The 15,822-nt window shown below is 48.2% G+C and overlaps 1 protein-coding gene across 1 annotated transcript in view; it reads left to right on the forward strand.

Moving 5' to 3' along the window:
- LOC119971775 (doublecortin domain-containing protein 1-like) overlaps positions 1-15,822 on the forward strand; it is a 695,221-nt gene that overhangs the window by 640,147 nt on the left and 39,252 nt on the right. Inside the window, exons 34-36 of the mRNA XM_038807879.1 lie at positions 4,336-4,437; positions 4,858-4,994; positions 6,410-6,586. Of these exons, the coding sequence (XP_038663807.1) occupies positions 4,336-4,437; positions 4,858-4,994; positions 6,410-6,586 (416 nt within the window). The remainder of the gene's footprint in view (positions 1-4,335; positions 4,438-4,857; positions 4,995-6,409; positions 6,587-15,822) is intronic.

Genomic DNA, 15,822 nt, shown 5'->3' on the forward strand with positions numbered 1-15,822 from the left:
TGCCAATTTTTAAAGAATCTGCGACGTAGAAATTTTACATGGAACAGCATAGAAACAGGCCATTCGGCCTAACAGATCCAAACTGGTGTTTATGCTCCACATGGGCCTCTACTCCATCCTGCCATACCAATATGTCCTTCTATTTCTTTCTGCCTCATGTGCTTACCTAGCTTCCCCTTAAATGCAAAAATTGTTCATCGCCTGCATTTAATCTACACCAAAGATGAACATGTAACGGTCCACCCAACAGCACTTGCTGTTACTGATCCTGAGGCTTCTGGTGGTTACCATGGAGTCAGTGGTCGCACATTTGGTGGCTCCCGCTTGAGGTGGAATTGCCTGGTCCTTTTTCACCTGATTTAAGGGGTGTTTGCTGGTGTGTGGTGCATGAGCACTGAGAAATAGAAGTGTTCCATCGGTGGGGCCGGTTTATGGTGCAGAGCTGGGCCCCTGCTTGTGGGGATGTGTAATGAGTTGAGGGTAAGAGTGGTGCTTCCCCCACATTGTCACAGACATCCATTTTGTTGACTTTAAAGAAGGATAAGGACCTGGAGCAGTGTGAGTCGTATCGTCTGATTCTCTGTTAAATATGGATGTGAGGTTGCTAGCGAAGGTGTTAGCATCGCGGATAGAGGACTGTGTGCTGCGGGTGATGGGAAAGGACCAGACGGGGTTTGTGAAGGGGCAGTAGCTGTTGGTAAATGTGTGCAGATTGCTCAATGTCATTATGATGCCCTCGGAGGGGCAGGAGGTAGAAGTGGTGGTGGCAATGGATGCGAAGAAGGCTTTTGATCGGGTGTAGTGGACGTATTTGTTGGAGGTTCAGGTTAGGGAAGGATTTTGTGGCTTGGGTTCAGCTGTTGCATAGAGCGGCGATGGCTATTGTCCGGATGAATAGGACAAATTTGGGGTACTTGGGACTGAATTGGGGGACAAGGCAGAGGTGCCCACTCTCCCCGCTGCTTTTTGTTCTGGCGATAGAGCCGTTGGCAATGGTACTTAGGATGTTGAGGGGTTGGAGAGGGATTGCGAAGGGAGGGGTCGAGCACAGAGTGTTGTTGTATGCAGATGATCTGCTTTATATCTCAGACCCGGTGGGGAGTTTTGATAGGATTATCCGGATCCTGAGGGAATTTGGCCGTTTTTCAGGGTATAAATTGAACATGGGGAAAAGTGAGGTGTTCCCGTTTAATGCCAGAGGGCAGGAGAGGAGGTTAGGGGAGTTGCCATTCCTGGTGGTGTTTTGGTATTTCAGGATACAGGTGATGCGCGGTTGGGCCCAGCTGCATAAATTGAGTTTGGCTCAACTGGTGGAGGGTGTGAAATTGGACGTTAACAGGTGGGATGTGTTGCTGCTGTCACTGGCTGGGCGCATGCAGATGGTTAAACTGATGATGCTGCCCAAATTCCCGTTTGTGTTCCCGAACCACCCCATCTTTGTTCCCAACCCTTTTTTTAGGAAGGTGAATGAATTAATTTCAAGGTTTGTGTGGGCGGGGACATCGTGTGGGAGGAAGATGTTTTTGGAGAGGGGGCGAGGGGGCGGGGGGGGGGGGGGGGGGGGGAGGGGCTGGGTGGCTGGCACTGCCGTGTTGCTGAATTACTACTGGACTGCGAACATTGCAATAGTCAGGAAATGGGCAGTGGAGTAGGGGTCGGTTTGGGGATGGATGGAGGCAACGTCGTGCAGAGGGATCAATCTGAGGGCACTGTTGTTGGCACAACTTGGTTTTTTCTGGCCCGCTATTCAATGAGCCGGGTGGTGGTCTCAGCATTACGAGTCTGGAATTAGTGCAGGCAACATTATGGGCTGGAAGCCATGTCTCCATGGGCACTGATATGCGATAATCATAGGTTTGTGTCGGTGGGGCTGGATGCACGCTTCCGGGGAGGGTGGCAGGTAGGGATAAATTACTTCAGGGACTTGTTTGTATGGGATATGGGTTTTCAGGTCGGGAAAAGCTTGAGGAAACATATCAATTGCTTAAGGGAAATGGGTTTTGGTACCTGCAGGTGAGAGACTGTGTGAGGAGAGAGAACAAAGAATAAAGAACAATACAACACAAGAACAGGCCCTTCGGCCCTTCAAATCTGTACCGGTCATGATCCCAACCTTGGCCAAAGCCCTCAGCACTTCTTTGTGCTGTATCCCTCTATACCCATCCTATCCATTTGTCAAGATGCCTTTTGAACGCCATTAATGTTTCTGCATCCACAACCTCCTCTGGCAACGGGTTCCAGGCACTCACCATCCTCAGTGTAAAAGATCTGCTTTGCACATCTCCTGTAAACCTAGCCCCATGGGCCTTAAACCTATGCCTCCTGGTGACTGACCCCTCCACCCTGGGGAAGAGTGCCTGTCCATCCAGTCTATCTGTGCCCCTCATAATCTTGTAGATTATATTGTGTCGTCCTTCCTGGGGTTGCCACCTCTGATGCTACAAGATAGTTGTTGTCTGAAGATGACATTGGGGAGGAGAGAGTGGCAGCCATTTATGGAGCGCCGGTGGAGAAGATCAGACACAAATGGGAGGAGGAGTTGGGTGGGGAAATGAGGGCCAGGCTGTGGACGGAAGCCCTGCAGAGGGTGAACATGTCCTTGTTGCATGCAAGTTTAAGACTCGTCCAATTGTACATAGGGCCCACATGACGGTTGCGAGGATGAGACAGTTCTTTGCATGGGTGGAGGATAGGTTTGGGTGTGGGGGGGCGGGGGGGGGGGGGGCACGTTCATTTGTTCTCGGCACGCCCAAAGCTTAGAGGGTTTTGGCAGGGATTCTCAGATGTTATGTCCAAGATTCTGGGTATAGGGGTCGGTCTGAGCCCGGAGGTGGCAATATTCAGAGTGTCGGAAGAGCCGGGTTCAGAGAATTTACAGTACTGAAGGAGGCCGTTTGGCCCATCAAGTCTGCACCGGCCCCTGGAAAGGATGGTGAATCTGTGGTATTCTTTACCGCAGAGGGTAGTAGAGGTTGGGTTGTTAAGTATGTTCAAGGTTCAGATGGGCAGATTTTTAATCAGTGAGAAAATCATGGGTTATGGGGATAAGGTGGGAGAGTGGAATTGAGGATTATCATATCAGATCTATCATGACCACATTGAATGGCAGAGCGGACTCAATGGGCCGAGTGGTCTACTCCTTCCACTACTTCTTATGGTCTTACAGCAACCTAGATTCAAATTGCAGCTCCGGTGGGGACAATAGGAGACCATCAGCGCTCATGGATTCAGTGCAGGAAAAAGTTCAATGACCTGTCTCATCCTAGCAAGGTGAGGCTTGGCTTATCCACACAGAGCTCCAAGGGAAGGGTTATATCTGCATGCTGTAGCTAAGATGCAAGACATGGCACATAGCTCAATGTGTAGGTGTGCACAGAAGAGATGTGAATGAGCATTCTGATGCACAGACACAGCAAAGAGCAATATCCCTCCATGAATTCAGGCTAACATGAGATCAGGGGCTGGGTTCTCCGGTTCCCTAGTCGATTCCTCAGCGGTGCACCGTTCGCTGGCGGTGGCATTCTGTCTTCCCACCGCTTGTCAATGGGATTTCCCATTGAAGCCAACCGACACCACCAGGAGATCCCCAACTGGGGGTGCGCCGCTGCCAGGAAAAATGAATCGCAAAGGCTGGAGAATTCCTCCCAGGTTGCCGTTGCAAGGGTGAAAAGTTCCATGGAAATGGCCCAGACTGGGGGTACATCAGGCTGGCTGAGACGCATCCAACCCAAGGATCTGATGGCTGTGGAGGTTGCCAGGAAGCCCATTGGTATTTATTGATGGTGGTGAATCGCCCTGAGCAAGTGATAAAGGTGATTTTGAAATCACCTTGGCGCATGCTGTTATTGGTGGAAATCATGATATCAGTTCACTGAGACACTCTCTATGGTGGTGAAAATCTGGGCCTTTATTGCATTGTCTCACATTCTCACACTCACACTCTAGGTTGTCACGTGTACCGAGGTACAGTGAAACTTGCACACTCTAACACATTCGCGCACACTCACACACATACGCTCAAGTGTTTTCCCAGATTTCCACAATATAAGTAGATGCAGAGTTTGCTACACTGTCCTTTCTGCGCCAGCACTAACAATCCGAGAAAAATACCCCTCGGGGCAGAAGAATAGATTCACATCAACTTCTCTATGATTACAGCCAGGTCCTCGGGAGATCGGCTCACATCAAAATCTCTTTTGAATCAGCAGTTTCTCTGCCAAATAAGCATTAATCTTAAGATACCTCCAATGTATGGGTAATTTATAAATGGCTGTATTGCTTTAACTGCAAAGTGTAACCAGTAGAATGGTAACCATGACTGTCTTTTGATTTCAGAATTGAACAAAAAAATCAGACTGCAGCGAAAACAATGGCTGCAGAAGCAAAAGGTTCTATCTGATCTTGATAAAATGAAGCACAAAATCCGTCACCTTCAAGGTAATTAAGCACAGAAAGATATTGCTCCTGTTCAACCCCGTTACATTTTCTGTCACCTGTGTCCCATTCACTGATGCAATTAGCTGGGCTGGCAATTTGATGGTGGGGGTCCCCATTTTTCAGTCATGAAATGGATGCCACAGCACCTGGTATGGCCGTAGCATTGTTCAACTGAACATTATTGTTCATGACTGTGAAAGAGTGTCAACAGTCAGGACCTGAAATATGAGTTAGGTGTTTTGCCTATGCAGCTAGTGGCCCTTCATGCCTCTTTGAAGATCCCGATACAAAATCAGGGTACCTTGTTCATAGACATTCCATTGACTGTCCCACTTTTAGCTCTTTGCTTCATTTGAATCCGGGTGAATAGACCAACTGAGAAAGAATCAGAAGGTGAAGTTCCACCATTGCCTTTTACAGGAAGGCGAGTGGGATCCATGGGTCCAGCCAGTATGGTCCCCACAAAGAGTCCAATTCAGCCGGTAGTGGTGGCAGGCGGGTGGACAGAGCCTTCACCAGAGGAGGTGAAACTCATGGAAGATGTACAAAGCATGGAGGTAGGTGCCACTTCATTGCTTCTCTTTATATCCAAAACACAAAGGTTTGTGCTAATGCATTTGGTTCTAGTTGGAGTTGGTTGGTTCTGAATCACGGGTTATAGGTTCAAACCACATTCCAAGACTCAAGCATGCATCTAGACTTCCACTCCAAAGGAAGGCTACATTGTCAGAAGTATGGGGTTCTTGAGCTGAGTAGGCCTGTTGGTTTGTTTGATTCCATGAATTTAAAGGAGGCTGGGAATCCTCAGAGTGCCCTCAACAAACACCGCAAAGAAAAAGATAAGCTGACTATTAAATTCATTGCTGTTTGTGGAATCTTGCTATGCATTTAGCTACATTACAATAAAAGTACTCCAAATTATATGGAGCAGTTAGAGTTATTTCTCAGGGATTTTGGAAGTCAGTTAGTGAAGGAAAACCTTTTTCCCACCACCATAAAATAAAGTGCACTTATAAGAGGTGATAAAACCTTAAATACACAGAAAGTGATGAGGATTACAAGAGAGAGCTAAAGTTCAGCCAGAAATCTTCCCACCACCAGTATGATGTGCAAATTCCCTTATTTTTGATGATTGGTTACTGAGAAGTTGAGAACATGGCCCATTAATTTTCCTGGATGAGGTTTCAGTTGTAGCCCATGCTAATGGAATGATGGTCTCCTCTCTCTGAAGTGACTGTGAAGATCCTCAATTAAGTGGGTCGAGGAGCCAGAAAGTGCAGATAATTCAATACAACTGTGAGTAAATTGGCAGGCTCAAACAGGGAGGCCATAAAGGGAAATGGAAAATGTCACATTGGTGCAGTACTAAGTGCTTTTCTAAGTATGTGATTGGATCTATTGTTGAGGTAGTGGAGGGGAAACATTATATCTAGGCTCCACTCTACCTGATCTCAAGTGCTCGATACCACCAATGGATCGCATAAAGGCAGCAAATTGTTTAATTTCCCACTATCCTGAAAACTGTTTCACTTATTGGAGCACAGTCCCTAAGCCATGACAATGTTAAGCAAATCATTATTTTCCAGTACTTGGCCAGCATAGTTTTTATTTTCAATTGCAGAAATAAGCCACAAGGAACTACTAGTATTGTAGCAATAATCCTCTGTCCACCATTTTAACATAGCCAATGGCCCTTACAAACTAAAGAAGCCACAAGAATGTGGCTGTCCACCAGTGGTCATTTCTACACTAAGTTGCATATCCTGAGCTCATCAAAGATCCTGTACAACTGCATGTTTGTCTTTTGTCATTATGATATAGTGAAGAGGAGAATTCAGTCCACCTGTGTCTAAAGTTCTTGGTTTAGATATTGCGCTTGGAGGCTGCCTGCTTTATTCTCAGCCATTGCATGCATGCATGCTTTATATGGTGCTGACTTTCTTCCTAACCTATCAATCCCTGACTTCCTTAGATGCACCTCTCAGAAGTCCAAGCTGTCCTTATGAAAGAACGCTCTTCAATTTACAGCAAGTTGGCCTCCAGTCAAAGGCCTCTCTACAGTCAACCAAATGTCAAGAGGGTCCTGGCATATCTGAATGGTGATTTCCCAGACCAAGGAGCCTATGCCTGGGGCAAAACTATTCAAGAGGTAAGCAGTTGGTGAAAGAGCGTCTTTGCTTCCCATTGCAATGATTTCCACTCAGCTACTGCTGTTAGTGATCAAAGAGCACGAGCTACAGCACAAAAGTAAACACATCCCCCCCCCCCCCCACGCCACCATAAATATCTCATGACCTTACCACAAGATACTAGGGAGAAAATTAGCTGCTCCTGGAACTGTATCTATGCAATTTGATCCCAGAATGCACCAGATGTGAGTTCACAAGATCAGCTTATTGAAATCATTGGTACATGCTGCCTGTGCTGGTTGGTTGAGATGGAGTAGTGGATTTTCCCCAATTCATGACTTGCTACTTCTATACTTGACAATTCTAAACCATTCCTGGCTTGTCTTCTATGTTCTAGCTTCTGTAAACTTGAGGTCATCTAAAACTCTGCTGCCCACGTCTTAACTCACCATAAGTCCCATTTGTTTATCACCCCTGTGCTCGCTGGCTTACGTTGCTTCCTGGCCAAGCAACGTCTTGACTTCATGAATTTGCATCCTTGTTTTCAACTCCTTCCACGATCTCGCACTTCCCTATCTCATAATTCCTCGAATTCCACAACTCTGCAAGATATCTGCACTAATCTGTGGCTCGCCTCTCGAGCATCCCTGATTTTAATCACTTCAACATTGGTCACAGCATCTTCAGCTGCTTAGGCTGTAAACTCTGGACATCCCTCCCTATACCTCTCCACTTCACTTCCTTGCTTTACCCCTTTAAGACTCTCCCTAAAACATGCGTCTTTGACCAAGTTCTTGTCATTTGACGCAATATCTTCTGACGTGGCTCAGTATCATATTCTGTTTTAGAATGTTCTTGTAAAATACGTAGGCATATTTTATTCCATTGAAAGTGCTATATCATTATAAGATGTTGTTCTTACAAGTAGGATATGTGATGTGCCGCCAACTCTCACAAGGCTGCATTTAACGAGATGCAACACCTTAAAAGAAAGTGCCCACCAGAATGGCGAACAGATGTGGTAAAAGATGGCATAATTCAAGGGCATAGGAGGAGAAGACTACTTTGGGGTACCATTTGTGTGCCACATTCATGTTGTACATCAACCTCCTTTCCCGTGTTGAGAACAACACACAACCTTGCAACCTCTTCAAAACGTTACAAGCATACCCACACCTTAGACAGGACCCACAATGAAGCTGCAACTTAGTTGAAAACCTTGGTGTGATGATACATTTAGAGGACTTCAACACATCAAGATGTTTGAACTCAACGTAGCTGCATGATGCACAAGTACTCATGAAGTCAAAAGGCGAACATGCCTGTCCCTACATACCTCAGAACAAGTACAGTGTGGAAGAGGCCCTTCGGTCCATCGAGTCTGCACCAATGTATGAAAAACACCTGATTATGCCTACATAATCCCATTTGCCAGCACTTGTTCTGTAGCCTTGAATAATATTAATATTATGACGTGCCCAGTACTTATTCAGATACTTTTTAAAGGACGTGAGGCAAACTGCCTCTACCACCCTCCCAGCCAGTGCATCTCAGACCATCACCACCCTCTGGGTAAAAAAGCATTGATCAAATCCCTCCTAAATCTCCTACCCCTCACCCGTCGTGACTGACTCTTTAACTAAGGGAACTGCTGCTCCCTATCCACCCTGTCCATGCCCCTCATAAACTTATACACCTCGATCCGGTCACCCCTCAGTCTTCTCTGCTCCAGTGAAAACAACCCAAGCCGATCCATAACTAAATTTTTATCCCAGGCAACAACCTCTACACCCGCTCCAGTGCAATCACATCCTTCCTAAAATGTGGTGACCAGAATTGTACACAGTACTCCAGCTGTGGCTTCAGAAAAGTTCTGAACAACTCCAACATGATCTTCCTGCTTTTGTAATCTCTGCCTCGGTTGATAAAGGCATCTGTCCTATATGCCTTTTTCACCACACTATTAACCTGCCCTCCCGCACGTCAAGGTCCCTTTGTTCCTCGGAACTTCCCAGTATCATTGAATGCTTCCTTGCCAAAATACTCTTTCCAAAGTGTATCACCTCACATTTTTCAGTGTTAAATTCCATCGGCCACTTTTCTGCACAGTTGACCATCTCGTCTGTATATTCCTGTAACCCGAGACACTCAGCTTCACTGTTAACCACCCGAACAATCTTTGTGTCATCCGCAAATTTACTGATCCTACCCCGAATATAGTCATCTATGTCATTTATATAAATGGCAAACAACAGGGGACCCAGCACAGATCCCTGTGGTATGCCACTGGACACTGGCTTCCAGTCACGAAACCAGCCGTCTGTCATCACCTTCCTACAGAAGCCAATTTTGAATACAGCTTATCAAGTTACCCTGTATCACATATGTATTTGCCTTCTTTATAAGTCACTCATGTGGGACCTTGTCAAAGGCTTTACTGAAAGCTAAGTAAACTACATCAACTGCACTGCCCTCATCTACAAACCTGGTCACATGCTCAAACAATTCAATTAAATTTGGTCGGCATGATCTCCCTCTGACAAAGCCATGCTGACTATTCCTGATCAAACCTTGCCTCTCCAAGTGGAGATAAATTCTCTCCTTCAGAATGTTCTCCAATAGTTTCCCTATCACTGACATGAGACTCACTGGTCTATAGTTCCCTGGCTTATCCCCACAACCTTTCTTAAATAGTGGAACAACATTAGCTGTTTTCTAGTCCTCTGGCACCTCTCTGGTGGCCAAAGAGGAATAAAAAATTTGGGTCAGAGCCCTTGCAATCTCCTCCCTCGCCTCCCACAACATCTTGGGACACAATTAGTCTGGACCTGGAGATTTGTCCACTTTTAAGCCTGCCAACACCTCCAATACCTTATCATTCCCAATGTCAATTTCCTCAATAACCTCACAGTCTCTCTCCCTGAGTTCCATATCTGCCTCCCCATTCTCTTGGGCAATGACAGATGTGAAATATTCATGCAGCGCCCTAACAATGGCCTTTGGCTCCACCTACAGATTGTCCCTTGGTCCCTGATAGGGCCTGCTCTTTCCCTGGCTATCCTCTTCCCATTGGTGGGCGGGATTCCCGATCCCCCACCAGGGTTGGAGAATTGCCGGGGTGGGGGGGGGGGGCGGGGGGGGTGGCATGAATCCCGCCCCCGACGGCTGCCGAATTCTCCTGCGCCGGGGATTTGGCGGGGGCGGGGGCGGGAATCGCGCCGTGCCTGTCGGCTGCCGCTCGCAGCGGATTCCCCCCCCCCCCCCGGTGATACTCCGCCCCGCAATGGGACGAGTGGCTGCCAGTTTTCAGCCAGTCCCGCCGGTGTACGTTACGCAGGTACTTACCAGCGGGACCTGGCTCTGAGGGCGGCATCCGGGGTCCTCGGGGGGGGGAGCGAAGGGGGATGGTGGCCTGGCTGACGCTGGCGCTCCCACACATGCACCAACTCGCGCTGGCCAGCGGAGGCCTTTCGCTGCCAGTTGGCATGGTGCCAAGCCCCTTCCGCGCTACGCCGGCGCCGGCCTAGCCCCTGAAGGTGTGGAGGATTCAGAGGCGGCCCGATACCACTCGCGCCGGCCAGCGGAGGCCTTTCGCTGCCAGTTGGCATGGCGCCAAGCCCCTTTTGCGCCACGCTGGCGCCGGCCTAGCCCCTGAAGGTGCGGAGGATTCAGGGGTGGCCCGATGCCAGAGTGGTTCATGCCACTCCTCGGGGCTGGAGTGGCCCGACCCGCCTGTTCACGGAGAATTCTGCCCGATATACTTATATATCAACATATGTTGACATGTTGATATACGAACATAAGCTCCTTCAACCTTAAAATCTCTTATTCCAAGCCTACACCCATTATTAGCATTACCTTCACTTGCTATCTTTTCCGTTTTTCCATCTTCAGATGTAGGCCTCGATCCAAAACTCTGCAATGTCCTCCCATAATCTCTCTGTCCCTGTACCTCTTTCTTATTCTTTAAGATGCTCAACTTGGTCACTATCAAATTGTATTTGATTACACTTCTAAGAAGCCTTTTGGATCCCTTGCGGCATTTGAATTTGTTTCAGGTGCTATATTAAAGCAAATTATTGTTCTTATGGGGGTCACTGGCAAGGTCAGCATTTAGTCCAAAGATGTGCAGGTTAGGTGGATTGGCCATGATAAAATTGTCCTTAGTCCAAAATTGCCCTTAGTGTTGGGTGGGGTTACTGGGTTATGGGGATAGGGTGGAGGTGTTGACCTTGGGTAGGGCGCTCTTTCCAAGGGTCGGTGCAGACTTGATGGGCTGAATGGCCTCCTTCTGCACTGTAAATTCTATGATGATATTGCCCATCCCTTGTGGCCCTGACAAGGTGCCACAGGACTAAAGATGTACTAAGCACTTTAAATCTATTATACAAATCGCATTGCCTTTAAGAGATTGTTGTATGGCAGATCCTTTGTCCACATTAAAAATGAGCTGCGAAGACCAAGTACGCATTCTTGGAAAGTAGGGGAATTTCACCTGGTGTTAATTTGAATATTCTTGCAAGTATTCTGGGGTTGTAATCATGACAGGGTATGAAATGCTTTGAAACACTCTAGCAACGAGGTGTAGCCCACTGGAGAATCGATGCCATTTATATAGTACCTTTAACATAATGACATGTTCCAAGGTATTTCATCAGAAGGTGATCAAACAAAATTTGACACCAAAATATTAGGATACGTGACCAAACGTTTGGTAAAGCATTTAGGTTTCTAGAAGTGTCTTAAAGAAGGATGCTGAAGGACAGCACGCTGGCGCAATGGTTAGCACTGCTGCCTCATGCCTTTGAGGACCCAGGTTTGATCCGAGTCCCGGGTCATTGCCTGTGTGGAGTTTGCATATTCTCCCCGTGTCTGCATGGGTTTCACCCACACAACACAAAGATATGAGGACAGGTGGATTGGCCACACTAAATCGCCCCTTAATTGGATTTTTTAAAAAAGGAGGTCCAGATGGAGAAATGGAGAGGTTTAGGAAAGGGACTCTGGAGCTTGCAGCCAGCTGAAGGCACAGTGGTGTGAAGAATGCAAGGGTTTTACAGGAGGTCAGAATTGGAGAAAAGTAGAGTACTCATAGAATTGTAGGGCTTTAGAAGTTTACAGACATAGCCAGGGGTGAGGGATTGAATACAAAGATGAGAAACGGGATTGTCTGTCCCAGGATGTCCGGATCGTCTTCCCCAATGGAACGGAGAATCAGGTGTCAGGGCAAAATCAAGATCGGTGCCAGGCGCTGACCTGAATGCAATGCTCCGACCCTCCGCTGGAACGAGGTCCATGACACATGCCAGCGAGATCATGGAAATAGACGCAAATGGATCTTAATGAATCATCTGCATCTATTTAGCGGGCCTCGCACCCTACGCTCTGGCCTCCAGCAATTCTCGGCCAGGATCATATAGGCGCAATCACTTGTCGTTTTTACAAGTGAGGCCCTGATGTAATGGACCTTGTGGTGGGTCAAGGGGGCAACCATACCAGGGCCATGCTGGTAGAGGCCACTAAACATCCGAGGGCCAACCCCCCCCAACAATGCACGGTGTGCCCATGACTCCTCAACCAGGCCCCACCCCCACAGGGACCGCTGTAATAAGGGGACCCCCCCATGGGGACCCTTGTAATAGGGGGACCCCCACAGGGACCGCTGTAATAGGGGGACCCCCACAGGGACCCCTGTAATAGGGGGACCCCCACAGGGACCCCTGTGAATAGGGGGACCAACCCCCCACAGGGACCCCTGTGAATAGGGGGACCAACCCACCACAGGGACCCCTATAATTGGGAGACCCTTCACAGGGACCCCTTGACTAAAGTAACCCCCTCCCCGACCCCCTCCACACACAGATCTCCCCTACCCCACACAGACCCCCTCACCTGAAAAAGGGAGACCTGTCTGGAATCTAGAGCACAGTGCAGTCAGGGGCAGTGGGAAGCATTATATTTGTAATACTTACCTAGCAGCTCCACGTGACCATTCCTCGAAGGGGGTTATTGGGGGAATCATGAGTACCTTGGAGGAGGTTGATCGCTTTCTGTATACAAGCTAAGTATGGAGAAGAGTGAGGTGTTCCAGATCGAGGCCAGGGGGTAAGAGAGGAGGTTGGGAGAGCTGCCGTTCAAGGTGGTGGGGGCGAGCATTGCATCAAGTACTTGGGTATCCAGGTGGCGCGGGGATAGGTGCAGCTACAAAACCTGAATCTGGCTTGGTTGGTGGAGCAGGTGAAGGGAGATTTTAAGAGATGTGATGAGTTGCTGCTGTCCCTGATCAGGCGGGTGCTGACAGAGAAAATGGTGTTGCTGTCAAGGCTCCTATTTCTGTTTCAGAAACTCCTGATTTTCATCCCAAAATCATTTTTCAAGAAGGTTAACGCTTTGATTTTGGGGTTTGTGTGGGCAGGGAAAACCCCGCGGGTGAAGAAGGTGCTGTTGGAGTGGGGGTGAGATGGGTGGGGGGGCTGGCCTTGCCAAACATAATGAATTATTACTGGGCAGCTGATATAGCCATGGTTAGGAAGTGGGTAGTGGGGGAACGGTCAGTGTGGGGGTGGATGGAGGCGGCCTCTTGCAGGGGAACGGGTTTAGGAGCACTGTTGACGGTGCCTCTGCCATTCTCTCCAGCCAGCTGTTCCACGAGCCCAGTGGTGCTGGCTGCCCTGAGGGTATGGGGGCAGTGATGGCAGCATCTGAGAATGGAAGGTGCCTCGGTGTGGGCACTAATTTGTGACAATCACAGGTTTGCACCGGGGCGGGGCTGGACGCAAGGTTTTTGGGGTGGAGGCAGACAGGAACCGGGCAGTTTGTGGACCTGTTTCTGGGGGGCAGCTTAGAGGACCCGGAGGAGGAATATGAACTGCCCAGCGGGAATGGTTTTAGATACTTACAGGTTCGGGATTTTGTGAGGATGCAGGTGTTGTGCTTTCTCGGTTTGCCACCCTTGGGATTTCAAGAGAAGGTGCTATCAAGGTAAGAAGTGATGGAGGATAAGGTGTTTGAGGTTTATAAGGAGCTAATGGACTGGGAGGGAGCCCTGACAGGAAAAGTCAAACGTAAATGGGAGGAGGATCTGGGGAGAAGCGGAGGGGGGGTGGGGAGGGGGGGGGGGGGGTGGAGGCCAGGGTGTGGAAGGAGACCCTGAGGAGGGTGAATGCATCCTCGTCGTGTGTGAGGCTTAGCCTTATCCAGTTCAAGACAGTTCATAGGGCACCCATGATGGTGGCTAGTTTGAGTAAATGTTTTGAGCGGGTAGAGGATAGGTGTGGGTGGTACATGGGGTAAAGGATAGGTGTGGGCGGTGCATGGGGTGGTCTTCGCGGATGTAATTTCAGAGGTTTTGAGGATGAAGGTGGTCCCGAGTCAAGAAGTGGCGATATTTGGAGTGTCGGAAAACCCAGGAGTGTAGTGGGGGAGAAAGGCCGGTGTCCTGGCATTTGCCTTCCTGATAGTGGAGGGACCCGGAGCCAGCGAAGTCGGGAGTGGGTGAGTGACCTGACAGGGTTCCTAAGGTTGGGAAAAAAAATTAGGTTTGTCTTGAGAGAGTCGGTCAATGGGTTTTCCCGGAGGTGAAAGCCGTTCATCGACTTCTTCAAGGAGAATTGAGGGGTCAGCAGGGGAAGGAGGGGAGAGGGACGGGCTAAAGGGGTTAAAACAGGGAAGACTGGACGGGAGGAGGAGTAAGACAGGGGGGTTTGGGTGTTGATTAGCGAGTTATTTATTATGATGTCCCTGTTTGATCTTGCTTTTGTATTTACTGTTTATATAAATGCCTCAATAAAATTATTTTTAAAAAACATTTCTGAGGAAATAATACAAATCATGTATACCAAGAAAAGAAAAAAAAAGAATGTGCACAGGATGAAAAGACGGATTGAAAGATGAGCTGAACTGGAGTTCGTGAAAACGCAGCTTACGTCACATGACCCCTTTAAAGAGGGAAGTTTAAATGAACAAGAGGGAGGAGAAAATGAAATAGACAGGCAGAGAGGTGTAGGGAGGGGTCTTCATCTGTTAGGGTCTAGAAGGGCTGGCTGCCAATGGTTAAGCGATTAAAATTGGCGATGCTCAAGAGGCCAGATTTAGATGAATCTAGATACCTGGTAGTGTTGTGGGGCTGGAGGAGAATAAATTAGATAAATATTAATAATAATCTTTATTATTGCCACAAGTAGGCTTACATTAACACTGCAATGAAGTTACTGTGAAAATCTCCTAGTCGCCATACTCTGGCGCCTGTTCAGGATAGGGAGAAGCAAGGCCGCATGGAGGGACTTGAAAACAAGCATGAGAATTTTAAAATTAGGATGTTGTTTGAGCCATTGTAGGGGTGACAGGCAAAGGGAATTGATGGGAGTTAGGATATACTTGCAGCAGCATTCATGTTGATGAACAGGTAGTGAGGAGGTAATAGATATTCGGCTGCCCAAGGTCCACCTGATTCGATTTTTGAGTGAGCCTTGAAATAGGTTGGCAACTGTTCAGCCTAAAATGAGTGAGTTCCTCACCGACAAATTTTAACCTAGATCCAACACCAATTGTGAAGCCCTCAACGTGGTTAGTAATAATAATAATAATCGCTTATTGTCACAAGTAGGCTTCAATGAAGTTACTGTGAAAAGCCCCTTGTCACAACATTCCAGTGCCTGTTCGGGGAGGTGGGTACGGGAATTGAACCCGCGCTGCTGGTCTTGTTCTGCATTACAAGTCAGCTGTTTAGCCCACTGTGCTAAAACCAGCCCCTTGCTACAGAGGACAGAGCCTTTGCTAACTCTGCCCACAATTTGAGTGGCCTAGCTAGTGGGGTTTAACCACAGTGTAAGAGCCACTGATTTCTGGAAGGCTGTGCTCCCTCCCTGGCCTCTGGAAAGTTTTCCAGCCTGCTACCAGTCTTGTGCACCTGTTCCCCGCCACAGGATAGCTTCTCCTGCCCTTTCTCTCCCAACAACTTTAAAGCAACCATGCCTTCACCATTCCCGTCCTACTGGTTGGCAGTAGGTCCTCATTCATACTGGCAGTATGTCTCCACCATGCGCCATCCATGGGTGGACTGTGTCATGTCTTTTTGGAGTCTATCTGAAAATTTGCTCTGTGGTGTCTAGAGCTAGCTAGGGCAACAAATTATTGTTCTTGTAAAGAGAATCAAGGGATGGAATTTCCTGTAGGCACCAGGAGCCTCACCCACTGGTTGGGGAGTCAGCGACAGCCTTGCTTCACCTCTTTTTGGGAAGACTCACCATATTAAGTG

This window comes from Scyliorhinus canicula, chromosome 9 (assembly GCF_902713615.1).
Source record: "Scyliorhinus canicula chromosome 9, sScyCan1.1, whole genome shotgun sequence".
In the NCBI taxonomy this organism is placed as follows: Eukaryota; Metazoa; Chordata; class Chondrichthyes; order Carcharhiniformes; family Scyliorhinidae; genus Scyliorhinus; species Scyliorhinus canicula.